General features: G+C 42.9%; 2 protein-coding genes across 3 annotated transcripts; both read right to left on the bottom strand.

The window, feature by feature from the left end:
- Positions 1-409: 409 nt before the first annotated feature.
- On the bottom strand, positions 410-8,190 carry LOC124137593 (ganglioside-induced differentiation-associated protein 1-like). Its single transcript, XM_046503962.2, has 5 exons — positions 8,072-8,190; positions 6,426-6,618; positions 4,790-4,942; positions 3,265-3,465; positions 410-1,384 (listed from the first exon to the last, which is right to left on the bottom strand). Exons 1-5 carry the CDS (start codon positions 8,132-8,134, stop codon positions 1,167-1,169), a joined length of 828 nt encoding a protein of 275 aa, XP_046359918.2. The 5' UTR covers positions 8,135-8,190; the 3' UTR covers positions 410-1,166.
- On the bottom strand, positions 410-19,572 carry LOC124137594 (ganglioside-induced differentiation-associated protein 1-like). 2 transcript variants are annotated; one of them, XR_007221951.1, is made up of 6 exons: positions 19,287-19,572; positions 17,497-17,689; positions 16,229-16,381; positions 14,393-14,593; positions 12,402-12,682; positions 410-1,103 (listed from the first exon to the last, which is right to left on the bottom strand). XR_007221951.1 is itself a non-coding variant. In XM_046503963.2 (5 exons), the coding sequence occupies exons 1-5, from the start codon at positions 19,440-19,442 to the stop codon at positions 12,465-12,467; spliced, it is 921 nt and encodes a 306-aa protein (XP_046359919.2). In that variant the 5' UTR covers positions 19,443-19,572; the 3' UTR covers positions 11,558-12,464. The 2 variants fall into 2 exon arrangements, 1 of the variants encoding a protein (XP_046359919.2); XM_046503963.2 differs by lacking the exon at positions 410-1,103 and having other exon boundaries at positions 11,558-12,682.
- Positions 19,573-20,371: the final 799 nt, after the last annotated feature.

The following is a 20,371-nucleotide window of genomic DNA, read 5'->3' as shown; positions in this document are numbered from 1 at the left end:
TGACTTACCACGTTGCCTTGACAACTGATATACGCTTATGATTAGTTTTGGTTTGTTGTTTTACGCCGCACTCAGCAATATTCCAGCTATATGGCGGTCTGTAAACAATCGAGTCTGGACCAGACAATCCATTGATTGATATCATGAGCATCGATCCACGCTATTGGTATCGATGACATGCATCAACCAAGTCAGCGAGCCTGACCACCCGATCCCGTTAGTCGCCTCTTTTGACAAGCATAGTGGCCTTTTACGGCAAGCATGGGTTGCTGAAGACCTATTCCAACCCGGATCTTCACGGGCCTAGTTATAGGCACAGCTGCAGCAGAACTGGCATCTCCAACATAAACTGACGGGGAAAGGTATACACCCACGTATGATGGTGGCTAAAACAGAAACAAACACGAAATGGCTACTCGATGATTCTGTATTTGATACAAGTATCATAGTTGTGTTTTGGACGACTGTTTGCAGTGATTAGAGACTGTTTTCAGCCTTGTAACGTTTGATAACATTTCTTATTGTTGGTCAAATCCAATTTTCAAGTGTATAGTTTATTTTGCCCGGAAGTGTAGAGGAAGTGATTCCGCCCAATCCGATGGTAGCCTTTAATGGGTGTCCAGATAAGGCAGTGATCTATCTTATCTCGTATATAATAACGCCCTATACACTTGCGTCATAGACGGCGAAACCCCGTTAGAGACCGGAACTCCCACAAACGCAGGTACGTACGCACGAACACACACTCGCACTCACGTACGCGTGCGTACGTACACGTACAAGGGGACATTACTTCACGATGTGTAATCACGATGTGTAAATCCGGATTATTTCAAATTACTGGGAACTGTATCTTCCCGACTAAAGGTGCACCAGTCTGGTCTATGTCCTGATACACGTCCTGAAATTACGAGACAGTGTTCCGATATAGAATTATTTATAATTGACCTTATACATAACATTATTTCGGGGACTGTATGCTAGTTAACATTAGGCTGATGTTTACAGTATTAATATCAGGTTACGGTGTGTATTCATTCCGGATTATTTTAAATCACTGGGGACTATATATTCCTGACTAAAGGGGCCTCAGTCTGGTCAATGTCCTGATACACGTGTCCACACCCATGGTGTCTGATGTGTCGGTAGTACATGTAATGATGTAACTACGCCTGGACGCCGTACTTGGCAGCGATGTCCCCCAGCCGACTGTATGCTGGGAGAGTCTGTAGACGCAGCCAGTACTTGTGTAGTGCCGGCCTCAGGGTGGGGGAGAAATAGACGGAGGCCAGACCACTCAGTGCCAGACGTCGGAGCAGCACTGCCAGGGAAATATCCGCCGCGGTCAAGTCGCCGTACAGCAACCACGTCTCACCTGGGGAACCTGCACACGAAGAGAGGAACATTGAACAAAGACTTTTGTTCACTTTCACAACTAAATGTTAGTATCTGAAATCCAAATACTAAAAATTTGTTTTGTACTAGAAAGGAGCCGAGAGAAACTGGAGAATGAAGACTTTCCCAAGTTTTGTAGACTTGCTTGGGTGTTTTCGGATGCTTTTGTTTTCTGGCCTGTAAGAGAAACTATTCGCGAGTGAGTTGGTGAGTGAAGCAGGGCTAATAATATCGTAACTTTAGGTTACAGTGGCCGAAATAAAAGGGGCATGTAAGTCAGCCTTGGCGGTGCCCCCTTGGACAGTACTTACATTTCTGTGTCGGCTTTGGCGCGACCCCTAGAAACGGTATTTGCCAGTCTGTTCGAGATGGTCGGTTACTGGCCAACCGACATTGGGATGTGAGTGTGCACGGGTCAGCGGACGTACAGCACTAATGCCAGGGGAGGGGCGGGGAGGGGAGGGAAGGGGAATGGGTGGGTGGGTGAAGTTTGGGGGGGGGGGGGGGGGGGGGGGGGGGTGTGGGATGCGGGAGTTACCAGTCGCAGGGAACATATGCTGTTTTGCATGAAGATGGGCAGGGGGAGCTTTTGTTAGCTATACGTTCAAACAAATCCAGGTTTATGATGTGATATGGTATTTTGTGAGATCAATGTTCAAGAGTTATAAGCATCCCTAACTGCCACATTGCATATCAGAGTTAGGTTGCTGTCGCACGAGGGTTACGTCGATAACACAACTGGTATTTAGCACTATCTCTAGACTAACATCTAGTCTCTGAAATGAACATATCGTACAGAAAAGAAACAGTTGTTCAATTATCTTAATAAAAATATAATAAAAGGGAGCCCAGAGACTCTCTTCATTTCCTGATACTGCAGTAATCTAGACTTGCATGGGCTGTATTTGATATATATTTGTATCAGGGTCTGTAAGACAGACTACACTATCTCGAGAACAGGACCGACTTGTCTGTCTCTCAGACCTAAAAGTATAATTCAAGAATAGAATCCAACTCAAGTGTAGAATGATTTGGCAAGTCTAGAAATAATCCTTGTTCTGGGTTCCATTTGTATTTCATTTTATATTTTGTAGATATATGTTTTTAAATAAAATAACTTCTAGGCCTAAATGTTAGGGCAAAATGGAAACTCGTATTGTTAGCCTTAGACCAAAATGCGTATGTTTTAGAATCTCACAGAAGCATTAAATGTGTCCTCCAATAATTGGTATGACATCTCTAACCTCCTAGAAACCCCCCTCCCATGAACTCGTCACAGAAAGTATCATGTTACAATAAACAAACACTTTCCCCCCGCTGCTTGAGCAACAGCTCAGACACTGTGAGAATGAAGTCCACTGACATTGTATAAAAATAGCCTGGTGCAATGCAATGGTGATTATGTTTGGGGTATGGGGATGTTGCGATTCGGTGGTGTTTATACCACGAGGCTTTAGCTCATTTCATGTTTAGACCCTGAACATGTTTAGATAGAACACATCAAATGTGCATGCCGTTTAAGATTGAAACACATTTCTAAACATGTCTTGTATGTGTTTACATTCTTAACACATTGTTTACAGTGTGGTTTAAGTAGTGCATGATACAATTTGAATATATGGTGATATTTACATCGGTGTTTAGAAACCTTCAGGCCGCTGTGACTAATTATGTTTGGACAGTTGACCTGATTCTCAATGCGTTTGCCACTTTGGTGAAACCCACGATCATATGTTTCTGGCACGCTTAAGAGTGGCGCCTAACCTTCCACCCCCAACCCAAGTCACAAAAAATATCATCACTGAAGATGGAGGGTTTGCCATCTTTTATGTTTACTACAACAGAACGTTTCCTAAGACGTTATTCTACCTTTCACCAATTTGGCCTCGACTTCATCAAAGGCCGTCTGAAGGTCATCAAGTTCCCTTTGAACAACTTCCTGGTTACTGCACGTTTCCTTCCTCTTCTGTAATAGCGGTATCTTAGCGAGGTAGGCGTCTCTCAGGTCGGGGTGTTCAGTGGCGAGTTTCTCAAGCTTTGCGATTTTACCAGCAATCATCTTATCCAGCTCTGAGGTCGAAGGAAGAAACGTCAAGGTTAAAGGTAAATAAAAGGCAATATGCGTATATTAACCTGATAAATGAATGTAATTGTGCCAAGACCAAATCACTAAGAAGGGGGGGGTGGGTGGGGGTGGGGGTGTTGAGGGGCACGGATGGGCCAGTCGTCTAAGGCGCCGTGATTCACTGTATAGAGTTGCGTCTCTTGGGCACGCCAGAAACCTATGATTGTGGGGTCGAATCCCGGTTCGCCCCGATTATGTTTTTAGGTTTGTCAGCACCATACCCGTTTCCACCGAAGTGGTAAACGTCTGAGACCAGCATCACTTCGGGCTTTCCTCCACATTAAGCTGACACGCCGTGATATAACTGGATTACTGTTAAAAGCGGCGTTAAACCCAACTCACTCACTCACTCATCATGAAAGGCTGATGGTATGCATGATGTACCCAGTTGTTAACACAAACAGTAACAAATATAATAAAATGTACCGCTTCTGAGTATGACTCGTGAACTGAAATGCACCACAGCACCAATCGGCTCGTTCTATTCCCTTGTACAGTAAACTACGGTTATAACGAACTCAAAGGGACCACTAGTTTTAGTTCGTTATAACCGTAGTTCGTTAAAAGCATATGTACAGAATCTATACAGCAAATGGCCAGGACAAAAAAAACCAGTTCGTTTTAAGCGTGTTCGTTATAAACGTAGTTTACTGTATAAGATAGGTAGAGGATCGAACTGAGAGGACCCTGGTTAAACGTATGCAACACCGTCACATATGGCCAGGGGGGTGTTGTATAGTATGTGAATCACTACTGTTAATTTTGTTTCAAATAACCGGAAAGCTAACACCAGCAATTTCGTCAATCTGGACTATAAACGAAGACCTATGATAAAAGTTTCAAATATAAATGATTCAATCAAAAATAATAGTTTTTTTTCAAATTATTTGGCTATGCAAAAAGTGTTGTTATGTGTATTTAGGACTGCTTAGATACTATGAAATAATACCGACCCCAACCAACTCAGAGTTGAGTCAGGAGTGTGATCTCATGTATAAGGATCTCTATTCAAACCAAACAGTGTTGTTCAACAGAATTGGACAAGTGGGAACAACAAATATAAAAAATAATATCCAACCTACAAATACGATATAGTAAACAGAACCATTCCTTAGTATAAAAAAAATTTAATAGCAAAGGGAATCAACTACATGTTAGGCTGAAACGGCCCAAAACTCAAAAACACTTCATTGTGTCTTGGTTTGGTATTCAATGAATCCCTAAAACATATCTAGTATCGTTGACCTTGACGTTATGAGGTGGGCTCACCTTCCCGTGTCTTCACGGCGGTGTAGTCAGGGGAGAGGTTGGGGTTGTAGGCGATGCCGAAGACGATGAGGATCACGTTGACGTCCAGCAGCTTCCTGAAGTGCGCCACCTCACGGCCGAGGTCTGAGGACGGATCAGGTACAAGGCGTGGTGCTAGACAGGGAAGAGGGAGGAATTATCAAAGCGGCAGTCAAAACTCGCTGGCTTTACGCATCGTATACACACCAGGAATCGACTCAGATTCTGCTCAGAAATACGTTTTTTACGCCCCAGTTGGAATTGGTCTTCAGTAACAAGGTCTGTGGTAAGAGGTGACTAACGGAATTAGATGGTCAAGCTCGCTGACTTGATGCATATCATCGTATCCCAATTGTGTTGATCGATGCTCATGATGTCAATCACTGGATTGTCTGGTCCAGTCTCGATTATTTACAGAGCGCTGTCACATAGCTGGAATGTTGCTGAGTGTGGCGTTGAACAACAAACAAACATATAAACAAACGAACATGAAGCAAGCTGTTACTGAGTTAATCAGTGGGGTTTCATGCCGTTTTGTCAGGGACGCAATAACCAAGAAACCTTATGTTTAGGTGCGAGGGTGTTGAATTAAACTTATCATTACAAAAGTCAATTCTTTTCTTTGATGAGGATCCCGCCGGGACGTGTTAGAATATTCCCCATCAGTCTGTTGATTCGATCAGTGGTCCAGAATCCGTGGCTTGGTTGACTACGCGTCATCGTACCCCGACGGCGTGGGACGTTGGTCATGATATCAATCACTAGTTCGTATGGCCCGATTATGTACACGCCGTCGTGGTGTGACCGATTTAATTAAATTAGATATTTTACTCCGATACGATATTGGAGAAAACGATCTGATTTTAGTGCGATTTTCATATAATTAAAACAACATTCAAACAAACGAGGGTCTCCTGCCTTGGCTTATAACGTCACATCACAAACGAGAGGCAAACTATAGCATAGATGCCGGTAAAGAACCTCCTCGATCCCGGGACAAACTATGGCGTTAGCGGACGTTAAAGGACGTCTGTGATCCAGGGACAAACTATAGCGTTAGATGACGTTAAAGGACGTCTGTGATCCAGGGACAAACAATAGCGTTAGATGACGTTAAAGGACGTCCTTGATCCAGGGAAAAAACTATAGCGTTAGATGACGTTAAAGGACGTCCTTGATCCAGGGAAAAACTATAGCGTTAGATGACATTAAAGGACGTCCTAGATCCAGGGAAAAACTATAGCGTTAGATGACGTTAAAGGACGTCCTTTATCCAGGGACAAACTATAGCGTTAGATGACGTTAAAGGACGTCCTTGATCCAGCGACAAACTATAGCGTTAGATGACGTTAAAGGACGCCCTTTATCCAGGGAAAAACTATAGCGTTAGATGACGTTAAAGGACGTCCTTGATCCAGGGAAAAAACTATAGCGTTAGATGACGTTAAAGGACGTCCTTGATCCAGGGAAAAACTATAGCGTTAGATGACGTAAAAGGACGTCCTAGATCCAGGGAAAAACTATAGCGTTAGATGACATTAAAGGACGTTCTTGATCCAGGGAAAGCTATAGCGTTAGATAGTAGATATACTACAGCATTAGATGTTAATTTACCAACCTTGGGGCAATTCCTTGTCAAGGTAGTCGATGATGTCGTCAGATTCGGGGATGATCTTCCCTCTGTCCTCCATAACTGGAACCTTCCCCAGCGGGTTTAGCTTCATGTACCAGCTTTCGTAGTTGTCGTCTATGCTTTGGTTAACCAACTTTTCTACAAATGGTTCTTTTTTCTCGAACAGTGCCATCATAACCTGATGCAAGAGATGCAGATACATGGTATGACAGTGTGACTTATCAGAATTTGCGTCGTAGTTGGGTGAACTTGTATAAGAAAACTCGGTATTTTCGCTCACCTGATTTCATTTAAGAAAAAAACGTTTGACCGAAAGTCAATTTATATTCCGGATGAATCATCCAATTTTGTGTCTAAGTGATAAAAAAATTAAGTCGACATCAAGATTAGACAGCTGATATCTGATTGGCTCAGGGGCCCTCGCTACGAATCTTTTATTTAGATTTGAACGGTCAAAGTTCGCACAGGGTTCATCTGACGCGACCTACTATGGAAACGTCTGCACGCGGAGAGATATCCACAGGTTTTCAAAGATACCTCCTCCCCGACATTCGTTCCACTGGATAGTAATAAGTGTTAATGACTGTATGGATTACTGTTATCGCCTCGCTTGCTGAGTGGGTGTGTCATCGTACCTCGGCGACATCGTCAACTATCAAGCCGCATGCTGCACCAATCATTCAATACATCAGCGTCGTGATGCTGTTGATGGACCAGTGTTCGAAATAACTGCCTGCCCGCGAGCCAAATGACAGTAACTTTTAATTCGGGCAAGCAACATTTCCGTAAAGCTGGCCCAACTGTCTAGTTGAAAATTCTAGCCAATACATTATTCTACGAATCATTAAGTCAGTTAAGGCGTCATTTAATGTCTCAGTCTGTAGTATTTTGTTTTCATTTCATTGTGTATTGGAAACCCATCAGTGAGCTGGGTTTTTGCTGTATACTGATTGACTGATATACATGTACATGCGTTATGAGCGATGCGTGTGAAAGTCTAAGAACCACCACAAACGTCAGAGAAAAGTATTTAACCAAGCAGCCAATCAGCTCGCCGTTGTCTACCACGATGATAAAATGTCACACAAAATAATTGATGTTAATAAAACCATGTTTGTTTGTTAGTTGTTTAACGCAGCACTCAGTAATACTTCAGCCTGGACCAGACAATCCTGCTATTGACATCATGAGCATCGATCTATGCAATTGGGGTATAATGACAATCATGAACTAAGTCAGCGAGCCTGACCATCCGACCCCTTTAGTCGCCTCTTACGACAACCATAGTCGCCTCACAAATTATGTAGGTTGCAGCTATAATGTATAATGAAGACACAAAATGAATTAACGTTAACACAAACTATGTTTGTTTGTTTGTTTAACGCCGCACTCGCAATTGAGATACGATGACATGCATCAACCAAGTCAGTGAGCCTGACCACCAGATCCCGTTAGTCGCCTCTTACGACAACCATTGTCGCCCCACAAACTATGTAGGTTGTAGCCATAAAGTAGGGCCTGTATATTATGACGAGGGCTTCGGGGTGCAGCAGTTTTTGTTAACATGCCCTCCTGGCCAGTAAACTTTGAAGACGATTAATACTCAGTACTGGACGCCTTTCAGAACTCACCTTCTGGGCGTAGTATGATGTCCCCGACATGTAAAGTGTGTAGCGAGGGCTTGGGGCCGCCATCTTGGAAAATCCGGTCTTAATAGAAGTACCGTATTCGACGTAATAAGTGCCCGGGGCGCTCTCAATATTAGAAATAGGGGGCTCTTATTAGAATATTATTTTGGTGAAAAAAACATAGTTGAAAGATAAATTTCGTTGTTTATGCTGACAGCCTGAAATGTTTATGTACGACAGATATATTTTTCCAGATTTTAATTGCCCATAAATAAGGGTGCATATAACACACGTGTGCGTATTATACCGAATAAATAAGTCTTGTGTACATTGATCAATCGGAAGGGATGCAAATTGGGCTTGTTCACTAGCCAATATATCAGCAAATATCGCCGTGGGCGCTTATTAGAACGGGCCGCTTATTACGTCGAATACGGTATATAACGTCGTGTCACAAGCAAGGACGAACTGCTTGTCACGCGTCTCAACACTGATATCATACCCGTAGATACATGTATGTAGCCAGAAGGTGGCCCCTCGCCTGATGAAACTAGCCAATTGTTATCATTCCAAGGTCAAGGCAACATGACCTGGAACCGCCGGCTCAGAATGTTGCAGTAAAGTTCAGTCACCAAGGATATTATGCGACTTTGAGTGTCTTACGTGTGCGGAATAAGATTAAGGTTTTAATTGTCATGATAAATCTCCATTACTAATGTCACAGAGTGATTTAACAGCACTCTGGACAACGCAATGTTAAAGAATTGTAACTTCTGAACAACTTTCCTTTTGTACAGTGTTGAGTACATAACGTTTAGGAAATCTGGACTATTTAACATGATGTAATCCATGCGTAACAGCGGTCAGTTGAACCATTGTCTAACACGGCATTTCACATTATGACATTTATAGTCTTACTCCATTTTTCTCTTGGCCGTGTCAGTAATCACATCCATAAGTCCAATTAATGTCCAGGGCAACGCCATTGTCTCTTTGTCTGTCTATTGTTGTCCAATAGTGTATATATATGCTTATATCTTTACTGTTAGCTCGAGATGAAGCCCTAGCTCGAAAAAATCCCTCACTAAAGCCATCTGGGATATAAGTACGTGAACTCATTCGAAGTCACAATTGTGATGACATTCAGCCTCCAGAAAGTCACTACAAAGGGTTACACCCTCCCTGGACTTTAAAAACTCCCAAAGTTGACACTGCTTTAACATCAGAAGTCACTTAAAAAGAAAACCCAACCCTACTACGATCAGTAGCTTTCACTAAAATTCAAACTACCTGGGACAGTTGGGCCCATATATACACTGATGGATCCAAGAATCCTATCAACAACAGTGCTGGTTACGGGATCCATATCCACAGCTCCAAACCCCAAGCACATTCAGTTCGCTTGCCCGATGGTCAGTCAGTAATCACGGCTGAATTGGAGGTAATTCATCATGCACTCAAACTCATTCCGGAACTTCCGGAAGCAAAGGCAGTCGTCCTATCAGACTCGCTAAGTGCACTTCAGGCCATCAGTGGCAGAAACTCAAACTCCAGGCCAAACACAGTCAACAATATTCTATACGATATATACAAAACTATCGGACCAAGGGCAACAGGTGGAGCTGTGTTGGATCCCCTCTCACATAGATATTCATGGAAATGAAAAAGCAGACTCACTGGCGAAGCTAGCTCTAGACAAAGCGGATATACAGCCCATTCCCTTTAGTAAACTAGAGATAAAAATCAAAATCAAAGCCTCCATAGCAGAAAGATGGCAAGCCCAATGGGACGCAAGTAAGATCGGCAGATGGCTATACCCAAGGTCCAACAAAAGCCAAACTCATACTCAAATGAAAGGAAAATTGAAATTGCTATCTCACGCCTCTGACTTGGTCACAAAAAGCACTATGACAAGGTTTGTTCATCTTGCAATCAGGCTGAAACCATTGATCACGTGTTACTAGAATGTCAAGACCATGCCCCAGCCCGGACTAGGTTAAAACAAGAATTGCAGTTGGATCCGCTATCTGTCATAGATCTCCTAAAGCCAAGAGATGCAATAGCGAAGGCTAAACTAACTCTATTTCTGAGAGATGGACAGGTACTCGAACGTATATAAACAGAGCAGCCAAGAATTGAAATGAAATCATATCAATATAAGAAAATAGAAATCATATCAAAACAAAAACAGAAATTATGTGAACACCAAACTCACAATAGATATGTGTACCCTACTCACACACAGGAGTCCCAAAGAGGGACAGGTCAGCAGAAATTGCCTTGGCAGAAGGCGATCTCTTAAACACTTAATGCAACAACAACAACAACAACAACAACAACAACTGTTAGCTAGTCTGGTATTCCGACAGCACCTGTATGTACAGCCGCGAGTAGGATACGCCTGCTTGCTGGACTTCACTTGTACTTGTTGAGATGGAATCTCCGCTCGGCATATTTCTATTAGTAATTGTATTTGTTTGTTTTATTGCCGACTAAAGAAGTTTGGACTCAACGTATTCTTCGTCTTCAATCTGAGCTAATTTTCCCGTCAACATACACGTTGACACTAACAATACATCATGGAGCTGTAATTTTTAAGACTGTGTTCATACAGTGTTAAAAGTGGTGTATATCAAGTGTATAACCGGTGTATATCAAGTGTATAACCGATGTATATCAAGTGTATAACCGGTGTATATCAAGTGTATAACTGGTGTATATCAAGTGTTTAACCGGTGTATATCAAGTGTATAACCGGTGTATATCAAGTGTATAACCGGTGTATATCACGTGTATAACCGGTGTCTATCAAGTGTATAACCGGTGTATATCAAGTGTATAACCGGTGTATATCAAGTGTATAACCAGTGTATATCAAGTGTATAACCAGTGTATACTAAGTGTATAACTGGTGTATATCAAGTGTATAACCGGTGTATATCAAGTGTATAACCAGTGTCTATCAAGTGTATAACCAGTGTATATCAAGTGTATAACCAGTGTATATCAAGTGTATAACCAGTGTATATCAAGTGTATAACCGATGTATATCAAGTGTATATTCGGTGTATAACCATAGCCACTCACTCACTCAATATACCCAACCTGCACATCATCGACTAAGAAGCGTACTTGGAAAGCTCATTCTAATCTAGTAGCAATTGCATTTAACTCTATTGTGCAGGTGAGGTTGCCGTTGGAACGACCATTTGAAAATACTGGAAATAATCATTTTGCCTCACATGGTTTGGAAACAAAATATAATTGTGGGGCCCTCGTTATAAAGATGGTATTTGTTGTTACCCCGACTGGCGTTACTCGCACGCACGCACGCACGCACGCACGCTCGCACACTCACCAACCAAGAAGCTAAGTTTGTTAAACATTACCACTGCAGGGTGTTTCTGATTCTCGAGCTCGTCTCGAGCTGTTATCCTGCGCCATGGAATATATCCCGGCTGTATTTCTGCTTCAAGATAAAACACAACATAAATTACTGGCAACTTTATTGTAGTCTACGATGCTTCAACTGATAAAATACAGACTCACTTCAAGATGTCAATCCTCATATCTGGAAACTGTCCACGGCATACGATATACTTTCTCACCATACACTTATGGAGCACGATATTCGCAGGGTCACAATCTTAAATTTGTTCTCATTTTATCATGAAGGGGAAGGACTTCAGAGTTCCAACTAAACCATTTAATGTTAGTAGGTTAAGTAAAAACAATACGTCTGCTACAAACCGCCAATAAACCGAATTTTACAATCCCCTTTCAGAACATAAAACAGAGTCAATATACATTTGTAGTTTTATCACCTCATACAATATGTGTCAGTCTTGATATGTACTTTTTTACTACCCCGATAATTGTGAAATGTCACTGTCAATATCTGGCTGCAGACCAAATAACCCGTTGTGATGTGCACCTCAAGATTGCATGCTGCAGTGTTTCGTCGGCTGTTTTCAGCCCAGTAAAGTTTTAATAAACGTTTGTAATTGTTTGTTCAAATCCAATTTTCAAGACTTCGTGTGTACTTTTTTTTGCCTCGCACTTAAGAGGAAGTGATTCCGCCCAATCCGATGGTAGCCGTAAGTGGGTGTCCAGAGAAGGCAGTGAGCTATCTTATCTCGTATATAATAACGCGCTATACACTTGGCGTTAATCCCGTTAGACCCGACTTGATGCGAACTAAAGCACGCTTATGTACGCACACACAGACACGTACACAAAAGAACATTACTTCGTAACAATGATTTGTAAATCCGGATAAGGTTACTGGGACTGTATCTTCCTGACTACGTAATGAGATCTTAGTCTGGTCAATGTCCTGATACACGTGTCCACACCCATGGTGTCTGATGTGTCGGTAGTACATGTAATGATGTAACTACGCCTGGACGCCGTACTTGACAGCGATGTCCCCCAGCCGACTGTATGCTGGGAGAGTCTGTAGGCGGAGCCAGTACTTGTGTAGTGCCGGCCTCAGGGTGGGGGAGAAATAGACGGAGGCCAGACCACTCAGTGCCAGACGTCGGAGCAGCACTGCCAGGGAAATATCCGCCACGGTCAAGTCGCTGCACAGCAACCACGTCTCACCGGGGGAACCTGCACACGAAGGGAGGGACATTGAACAAAGACTTTCGTTCACGTACACGACGAAATGTTAGTATATGAAATCGAAATACTTAAAATTTGTTTTGTACTGGAAAGGAACACAGAGAAACTGATGAAGGTAGACTTTCCCAAGTTTTGTAGACTTGCTTGGGTGTTTTCGGATGCTTATGTTTTATGATCTGTATAAGAAACTATTCGCGAGTGAGTTGGTGAGTGAAGCAGGGCTAATAATATCGTAACTTTATGTTACAGTGGCCGAAATAAAAGGGGTATATAAGTCCCTAGTCTGTCATACAGACCCTTATACAAATTATACAAATATATCCAATACAGCCCATGCAAGTCTATAATGTTTGGCAAGTCTAGATTACTGCAGTATCAGGAAAATGAAGAGGGTCTCAGGGCTCCTTTTTATTATATTTTTATTAAGATAATTTAACAACTGTTTTGTCTGTAAGATATGTTCATTTCAGAGGCAAGACGTTAGTCCAGCGCGCCTCTTTAGACAGAACTGAGAGTTCGGCGTCGGCCTTGGCGCGTCCCCCAGATACGGAATTTGCCGGTGGGTCCATGAATGGTCACTTCCTAGTCATCTCACATAGGAATGTGAGTGTGCACTGGTCAGTGGATATACGGCGCCACTGCCATGGGGGTGGGGTGTTGGTGGGGGTGGGGCGAGGGTGCGATGGGGGTGGTGCGAGGGTGCGGTGGGGCTGGGTACCAGCCTCAGAGAACAGATGATACTTTACATGCAGATGGGCAGGGAAACTGTTAGTAGATACGGGGAGCGGAAGGTCCGGGGTTCGATCCCCAACCACGCCATACCAAAAGACGTTAAAAGATGGTACTTGTTGTTACCCTGTCTGGCGCTCGGGATTAAGGGGCTAAAACAAGGACTGGTCGGCTCGGAGTCAGTATACTGTGTCTGATACCGGGTATTGATGTTTAACTGCGGCTTGGTATCTCAGTGTGCTAGCACTATAAATCGACATCAGTCTGGACTAGTACAAGCAGACACACACACACACACACACACACACACACACACACACACACACACACACGTATATGCACGTCGCTATATAAGTGCAATAATCATGGACGCGACGTTAAACCCCATTTCACCTCACCTCACCTGTTAGTAGATACGTGACGATACATGTAGCAGGGCGTGGAGTCATCCCACAGATGACATTCTTACCTTGTCAGATTGCTGACGGGGTTAACCTCTTTGGTCATGTGGACAAGGCGTCCGACCTCTGCTCAGAAGGTCCGTGGTTCGAATCCCATCACGGGACTCGGAAATTTTATGGCCGCTACATACATATACACGTTTATTATATGAAATGGCATATTTCGGGACGAATGTTGAAGATCTAGAGTTATCATTGTCACAAGCGATCTGGGCTCGGCAATCTGACAGCTCTGTTTTAGTGGGGTCATGCCCGCAGTCACGTGTCATCAGGGGCAGATAACTCTAAACGAAAAAACCCTGGAAAATTGAACACCATATCCGAACAAGGTTGTGTCTCAAGTATAGGGCCTTCTAGTCTGTCTCCCAGACTCAGAGAATAAATTAAGAAATTAACCCAACTTAAATCTAGAATGATTTTGACAACTTTAGATAAGATGGATTACTCAAGGTGGACTTTTTTCTTTTACGCATATTACAACAGAACGCTTCCTAAGATGTTATTCTACCTTTCACCAATTTGGCCTCGACTTCATCCAAGGTCGTCTGAAGGTCATCAAGTGACCTTTGAACAACTTCCGGGTTACTGCACATTTCCTTCCTCTTCTGTAATGGCGGTATCTTAGCGAGGTAGGCGTCTCTCAGGTCGGGGTGTTCAGTGGCGAGTTTCTCAAGCTTTGCGATTTTACCAGCAAACATCTCATCCAGCTCTGGGGTCGAAGGAATAAACGTCAAGGTTAAAGGTAAACAACTAGCAACGTGGTGCGACTATTAATAATGCCAAGACTGAATCACTGCAAATCCAACAGTAAACGACTGTGGGAGTGAGTGAGTGAGTGGGTGAGTTGGGTTTTACGCCGCTTTTAACAGTATTCTAGTTATATCACGGCGTGTCAGCTTAATGTGGAAGGAAAGCCCGAAGTGATGCAGGTCTCAGACGTTTACCACTTCGGTGAAACCCACGAGCACGGGTATGGTGCTGACAAACCTAGAAACATAATCGGGTCGAACCGGGATTCGAACCCACAATCATAGGTTTCTGACTATTAATAATGCCAAGACCGAATCACTGCAAATCGAACAGTAAACGACTGTGAGAGGATGAGACATTTGATAAAGAGATTCACCATGAAACGTTCATACTTCGCGATCATGCATACATGACCTGTCTCCCCGCTGTTCATTGTGTATGTATGCATTATGTAAATAAATTTGAACACAAACAGTAAAAAATATAATAAAATGTACCGCATCTGAGTATGACTCGTGAACTGAAATACACCACAGCACCAATCGGCTCGTTCTATTCCCTTGTACAGTAAACTACGGTTATAACGAACTCAAAGGGACCGCAAGTTTTAGTTCGTTATAACCGTAGTTCGTTGTAAGCATATATACAGAATCTATAGAGCAAATGTCCAGGACAAAAAAAACCAGTTCGTTATATCCGTCTGTTCGTTTTAAGAGTGTTCGTTATAAACGTAGTTAACTGTATAAGATTGGTAGAGGATCGAACTTAGAGGACCCTGGTAATACGCACACAACACTGTCACATGTGGCCATGTTTGTGATATTTGGGGGGTGTTGTACAGCATGTGAATCAGTAGTGTTAATGTTTGTTTCAAATAACCGGAAAGCGAACACCAGTAATGGCAATTTACGCAATCTGAACTGTCAACTTCGACCTATGGTAAAAGTTTAAAATATAAATAATTCAAACAAAATTGTTTTTATCAAATTATTTGGAAAAAAAAGTGATGTTTATTATGTGCATTTAGAACTGCTTTGATACCATGAAATAATACCGTCCAAAACCAACCAATGAGTCAGGAGTGTGATCTCATGTACAAGGATCCCCTGCATTATTCCAACCAAACAGTGTTGTTCAACAGTACCGAACAAGTGGGAACAACAAATATAATAACATCCAACCTACAAATACGATATAGTAAACAGAACCATCCCTTAGAATAAAAAGGTTTGATAGCAAAGGGAATCAACTGCATGTTAGGCTAAAACGGCCCCAAACTCAAAATCAGCAATATCACGGCGGGGGACACCAGAAATGGGCTTCACACATTGAACCCATGTCGGGAATGGAACCCGGGTCTTCGGCGTGACGAGCGAACGCTTTACCCACTGGGCTACCCGACCGCCCCTAATACGATATAGTAAACAGAACCATCCCTTAGTATAAAAAAGTTTTATAGCAAAGGGAATCAACTGCATATTAGGCTGAAACGGCCCAAAACTCAAAAACACTTCATTGTGTCTTGGTTTGGTATTCAAGGAATCCCTAAAACATATCTAGTATCGTTGACCTTGACGTTATGAGGTGGGCTCACCTCCCCGTGTCTTCACGGCGGTGTAGTCAGGGGAGAGGTTGGGGTTGTAGGCGAGGCCGTGGACGATGATGCCCACGCTGACGTCCAGCAGCTTCCTGAAGTGCGCCACCTCACGGCCGAGGTCTGACGACGGATCAGGTACAAGGCGCGGTGCTAGACAGGGAAGAGGGAGGAATAGTTACGTCGGCTTAACGACGCGGCGGTCATAACAAGCTGGTTTCAAACATTGGAGTCGCATCAGGAATCGATCCAGATACTACTCAGCAATACGTCTTTCACAACATTGAGTGTTTGACACATATTTCGGCCTTGGTTTAGTAGGAACAGGGGTGTCATTTCTAGTAACGTCAAACAGATAGAGTGAAGTACGCCCCTTGGTTAGCCTTGGTCTTTAGTGACAAATGTTTGTGGTAAGAGGCGACTGACGGAATCGGTTAGTCGAGCTGCTGACTTAATTGTTTAAGGACGTCCTTGATCCAACCACATATCATAGCGATAGATGACGTTAAAGGACGTCCTAGATCCAGGGACAAACTATAGCGTTAGATGACGTTAAAGGACGTCCTTGATTCAGGGAAAAACTACAGCGTTAGATGACGTTAAAGGACGTCCTAGATCCAGGGACAAACTATAGCGTTAGATGATGTTAAAAGACGTCCTTGATTCACGGAAAAGCTATAGCGTTAGATGACGTTAAATGACGTCCTTGATTCAGGGAAAAGCTATAGCGTTAGATGACGTTAAATGGCGTCCTTGATTCACGGAAAAAACTGTAGCGTTAGATGACGTTAAAGGACGTCCTTGATTCAGGGAAAAACTATAGCGTTAGATGACGTTAAAGGACGTCCTAGATCCAGGGACAAACTATAGCGTTAGATGATTTTAAAAGACGTCCTTGATTCACGGAAAAGCTATAGCGTTAGATGACGTTAAAGGACGTCCTTGATTCAGGGAAAAGCTATAGCGTTAGATGACGTTAAATTGCGTCCTTGATTCACGGAAAAAACTGTAGCGTTAGATGACGTTAAAGGACGTCCTTGATCCAGGGAAAAACTATAGCCTTGGATGATGTTAAAGGACGTCCTTGATCCAGGGACAAACTGTAGCCTTAGATGATGTTAAAGGACGTCCTTGATCCAGGGAAAAACTACAGCGTTAGATGACGTTAAATGACGTCCTTAATCCAGGGAAAAACTATAGCATTGGATGACGTTAAATGACGTCCTGATACAGGGACAAACTACAGTGTTAGATGTTAATTTACCAACCTTGAGGCAATTCCTTGTCAAGGTAGTCGATGATGTCGTCAGATTCGGGGATGATCTTCCCTCTGTCCTCCATAATTGGAACCTTCCCCAGCGGGTTTAGCTTCATGTACCAGCTTTCGTAGTTGTCGTCTATACGTTGGTTCACTAACTTTTCCACAAATGGTTCATTTTTCTCGAACAGTGCCATCATAACCTGATGCAAGAGATGCAGATACATGGTATGACACTGTGTCTTATCAGAATTTGCGTCGTATTTGATTTCACTTGTGTAAGAAAACTCGGTATTTTCGCTCACCTGATTTCTTTTAAGAAAACACGTTTGACCGCAAGTTGTAAATTTATATTCCGGGTGGCTCATCTATTTTCGTATATACGTGATAAAGAAATGAAACCGAGATCACGATTAGACAGCTGATATCTGATTGGCTCAGGGACCCCCGCTACGAATCTTTTAAGTTCGCACAGGGTTCATCTGACGCTCGGTATTTACGCTCTGCGATTCGAACCCTGGCAAGTGACGCCCTTTGATATTCTTGGGGAGATGTTTGCTGGATTTTATGGGAAAACATATATTGTCCCAGATAATTTCGAATAAAATTATTATGCTTCAGAACTTCAAAAAAAGAAAGAAATTGCTTGCCAATAAAATTACATTGTTGCAAGGTGTTTTTCTTTTAATAATTCAGCCTCATAGTTTTACATGAAAAAATGTTTTAAAAAAATGGGTTTGCAATGGTCGCTCCCTTTCAATCGACTTTGTCAACACGTGCCCCCACCTTTGTTGTGACTTGGAATCCATGTTTTATTGACCTGAAGATATTTGACTGGTTCTACGCCGCGCTTACCAATGCACGGTCTTGTGGGCTTTTCAAAGATACCCCCTCCCCGAACCTCAACCCAACGGATAGTAAAATACCAGGTGTTAATGACTGTATGAAATACTACCATCGCCTAGCTCTCTGAGTGAGCGTGTCACCGCACGACTATCAAGCCTTGTGCTACACCAATCACACAACAAAACAGTTGTCGTGATGCTGTCGGAGACAGCCACCCAGTCACACACGAAGTGTATTGGACAAGTGTTAAATAGCTGCCTGCTTTTCATGCTGGCCCGAATGTCCATCTGAAAATTCTAGTCAAAACATTGTTCTACGAATCATCAAGTCACTTTCAGGTGTCATTTAATGTCGAAGACAGTTGCCATTTTGTTTTTATTTCATAATTTATTTGAAACCTGGCAGTAAGCAGTTTTTTCCTGTACGCTGATTGACTTATATACATGTTTATGCGTCACTACCAATGCGTGTGAAAGTCTAAGAACCACCACAAACGTCAGACAAACGTATTGTACCAAGCAGCCAATCAGCTTCGTCGTTGTTTACCACGATGGTCTCAAAAGACACAAAATGCATTAAGGTTAACACAAACTATGTTTGTTTGTTTGTTTAACGCCGCACTCAGCAATATTCCAGCTATATGACGGCGGTATGTAAATAAACGAGTCTGGACCAGACATCCAGTGATTGACATCATGAGCATCGAACTACGCAATTGAGATACGATGACATGCATCAACCAAGTCAGCGAGCCTGACCACCAGATCCCTTTAGTCGCCCCACAAACTATGTAGGTTGTAGCCATAAAGTAGGGCCTGTATATCATGACGAGGGAGTCGGGGTGCAGCAGTTTTTGTTAACAATTGCAAGCCCTCCTGGCCAGTAAACTTTGAAGACTAAAAATACTCAGTACTTGACGCCTTTCAGACGAACACACCTGTGTGTGGGACTCACCTTCTGGGCGTAGTATGATGTCCCCGACATGTAAAGTGTGTAGCGCGGGCTTGGGGCCGCCATCTTGGAAAATCCGGTCACAAAAGAAGTATAAATATAACGCCGAGTCACAAACAAGGATGAACTGCTTGTGACGCGTCTCAACACGGATATCATACCCGTAGATACATGTATGTAGCCAGAAGGTGACCCTCGCCTGACGAAACTAGCCAATTGTTATCATTCCAAAGTCAAGGCAACATTGACCTAGATACACCGGCTCAGAATGCTGCAGTGAAGCTCAGTGTATTGTGTTCGACTTGAGTCTCAGGTTTAAGGTTAAGTGTCATAATAAATCTCCTTTACTAACAACCCGTCATCGAGCTGTACGTTTCAAATTCTGCTGATGAATTGTTTACTGATATATAATCATAGCGACTCACCCAATCACCTCACCTGTTACAGCACATTATGAACTACAGTAAACTACGGTTATAACGAACTCAAACGGACTACTAATTTTAGTTCGTTATAACCGTAACTCGTTATAAGCATATATACAGTATAGCTACAGCAAATAGTCGGGACTATAAAGTTAGTTCGTTATATCCGTTAGTTCGTTATAAGCGTGTTCGTTGTAACCGTAGTTTACTGTACTGGAGAAGCGACGTTGCGTACGCGGAAACCCATTCTAATCTGACAACTGTATTTAACTCTATTGTGAAGGTGAGGTTGATGTGGTAACGACCATTGGAAAAATACTGGAAAAATCCCCTGGCCTCAGATTTTACGGAACAAATGAATTGTGGGGGTCTCTCCTTATAAGATTGCAGCCTGCATGGCGTTACCCGCACGCACACCTCACAAACACACTACACAAACGCTCACACATACAATACACAAACACACAACCTACCTCCCACACACAAGCTCACACATACACAACACAACACACAACATATAGACACACACATACACTACACCACACAAACTACACACCACTCACACACTACACAAACACTCACACATACAATACACAAACACACAACCTACCTCCCACACACAAGCTCACACATACACAGCACAACACAACACAACACACACAC

The sequence above is a fragment of the Haliotis rufescens genome, unplaced genomic scaffold, assembly GCF_023055435.1.
Source record: "Haliotis rufescens isolate VD_foot unplaced genomic scaffold, xgHalRufe1.0.p SCAF_19, whole genome shotgun sequence".
NCBI classification, from domain to species: domain Eukaryota; kingdom Metazoa; phylum Mollusca; class Gastropoda; order Lepetellida; family Haliotidae; genus Haliotis; species Haliotis rufescens.
Note: the sequence above shows the minus strand (reverse complement) of the source record. Positions and strands in the feature narration are given on the sequence as shown.

Bases quoted from the DNA above. Each gene is read 5' to 3' on its own strand.
- LOC124137593 (XM_046503962.2), bottom strand. From the start codon at position 8,134: ATGGCGGCCCCAAGCCCTCGCTACACACTTTACATGTCGGGGACATCA. The intron at 6,619-8,071 runs GTGAGTTCTGAA...CTCTTGCATCAG, and splicing joins CATCATACTACGCCCAGAAG to GTTATGATGGCACTGTTCGA. The intron at 1,385-3,264 runs GTAGAATAACGT...CTTCGTGTGCAG, and splicing joins CGAGGCCAAATTGGTGAAAG to GTTCCCCAGGTGAGACGTGG.
- LOC124137594 (XM_046503963.2), bottom strand. From the start codon at position 19,442: ATGATATCCGTGTTGAGACGCGTCACAAGCAGTTCATCCTTGTTTGTG. The intron at 17,690-19,286 runs GTGAGTCCCACA...CTCTTGCATCAG, and splicing joins CATCATACTACGCCCAGAAG to GTTATGATGGCACTGTTCGA. The intron at 16,382-17,496 runs GTTGGTAAATTA...TTCCCTGTCTAG, and splicing joins TGACAAGGAATTGCCTCAAG to CACCGCGCCTTGTACCTGAT.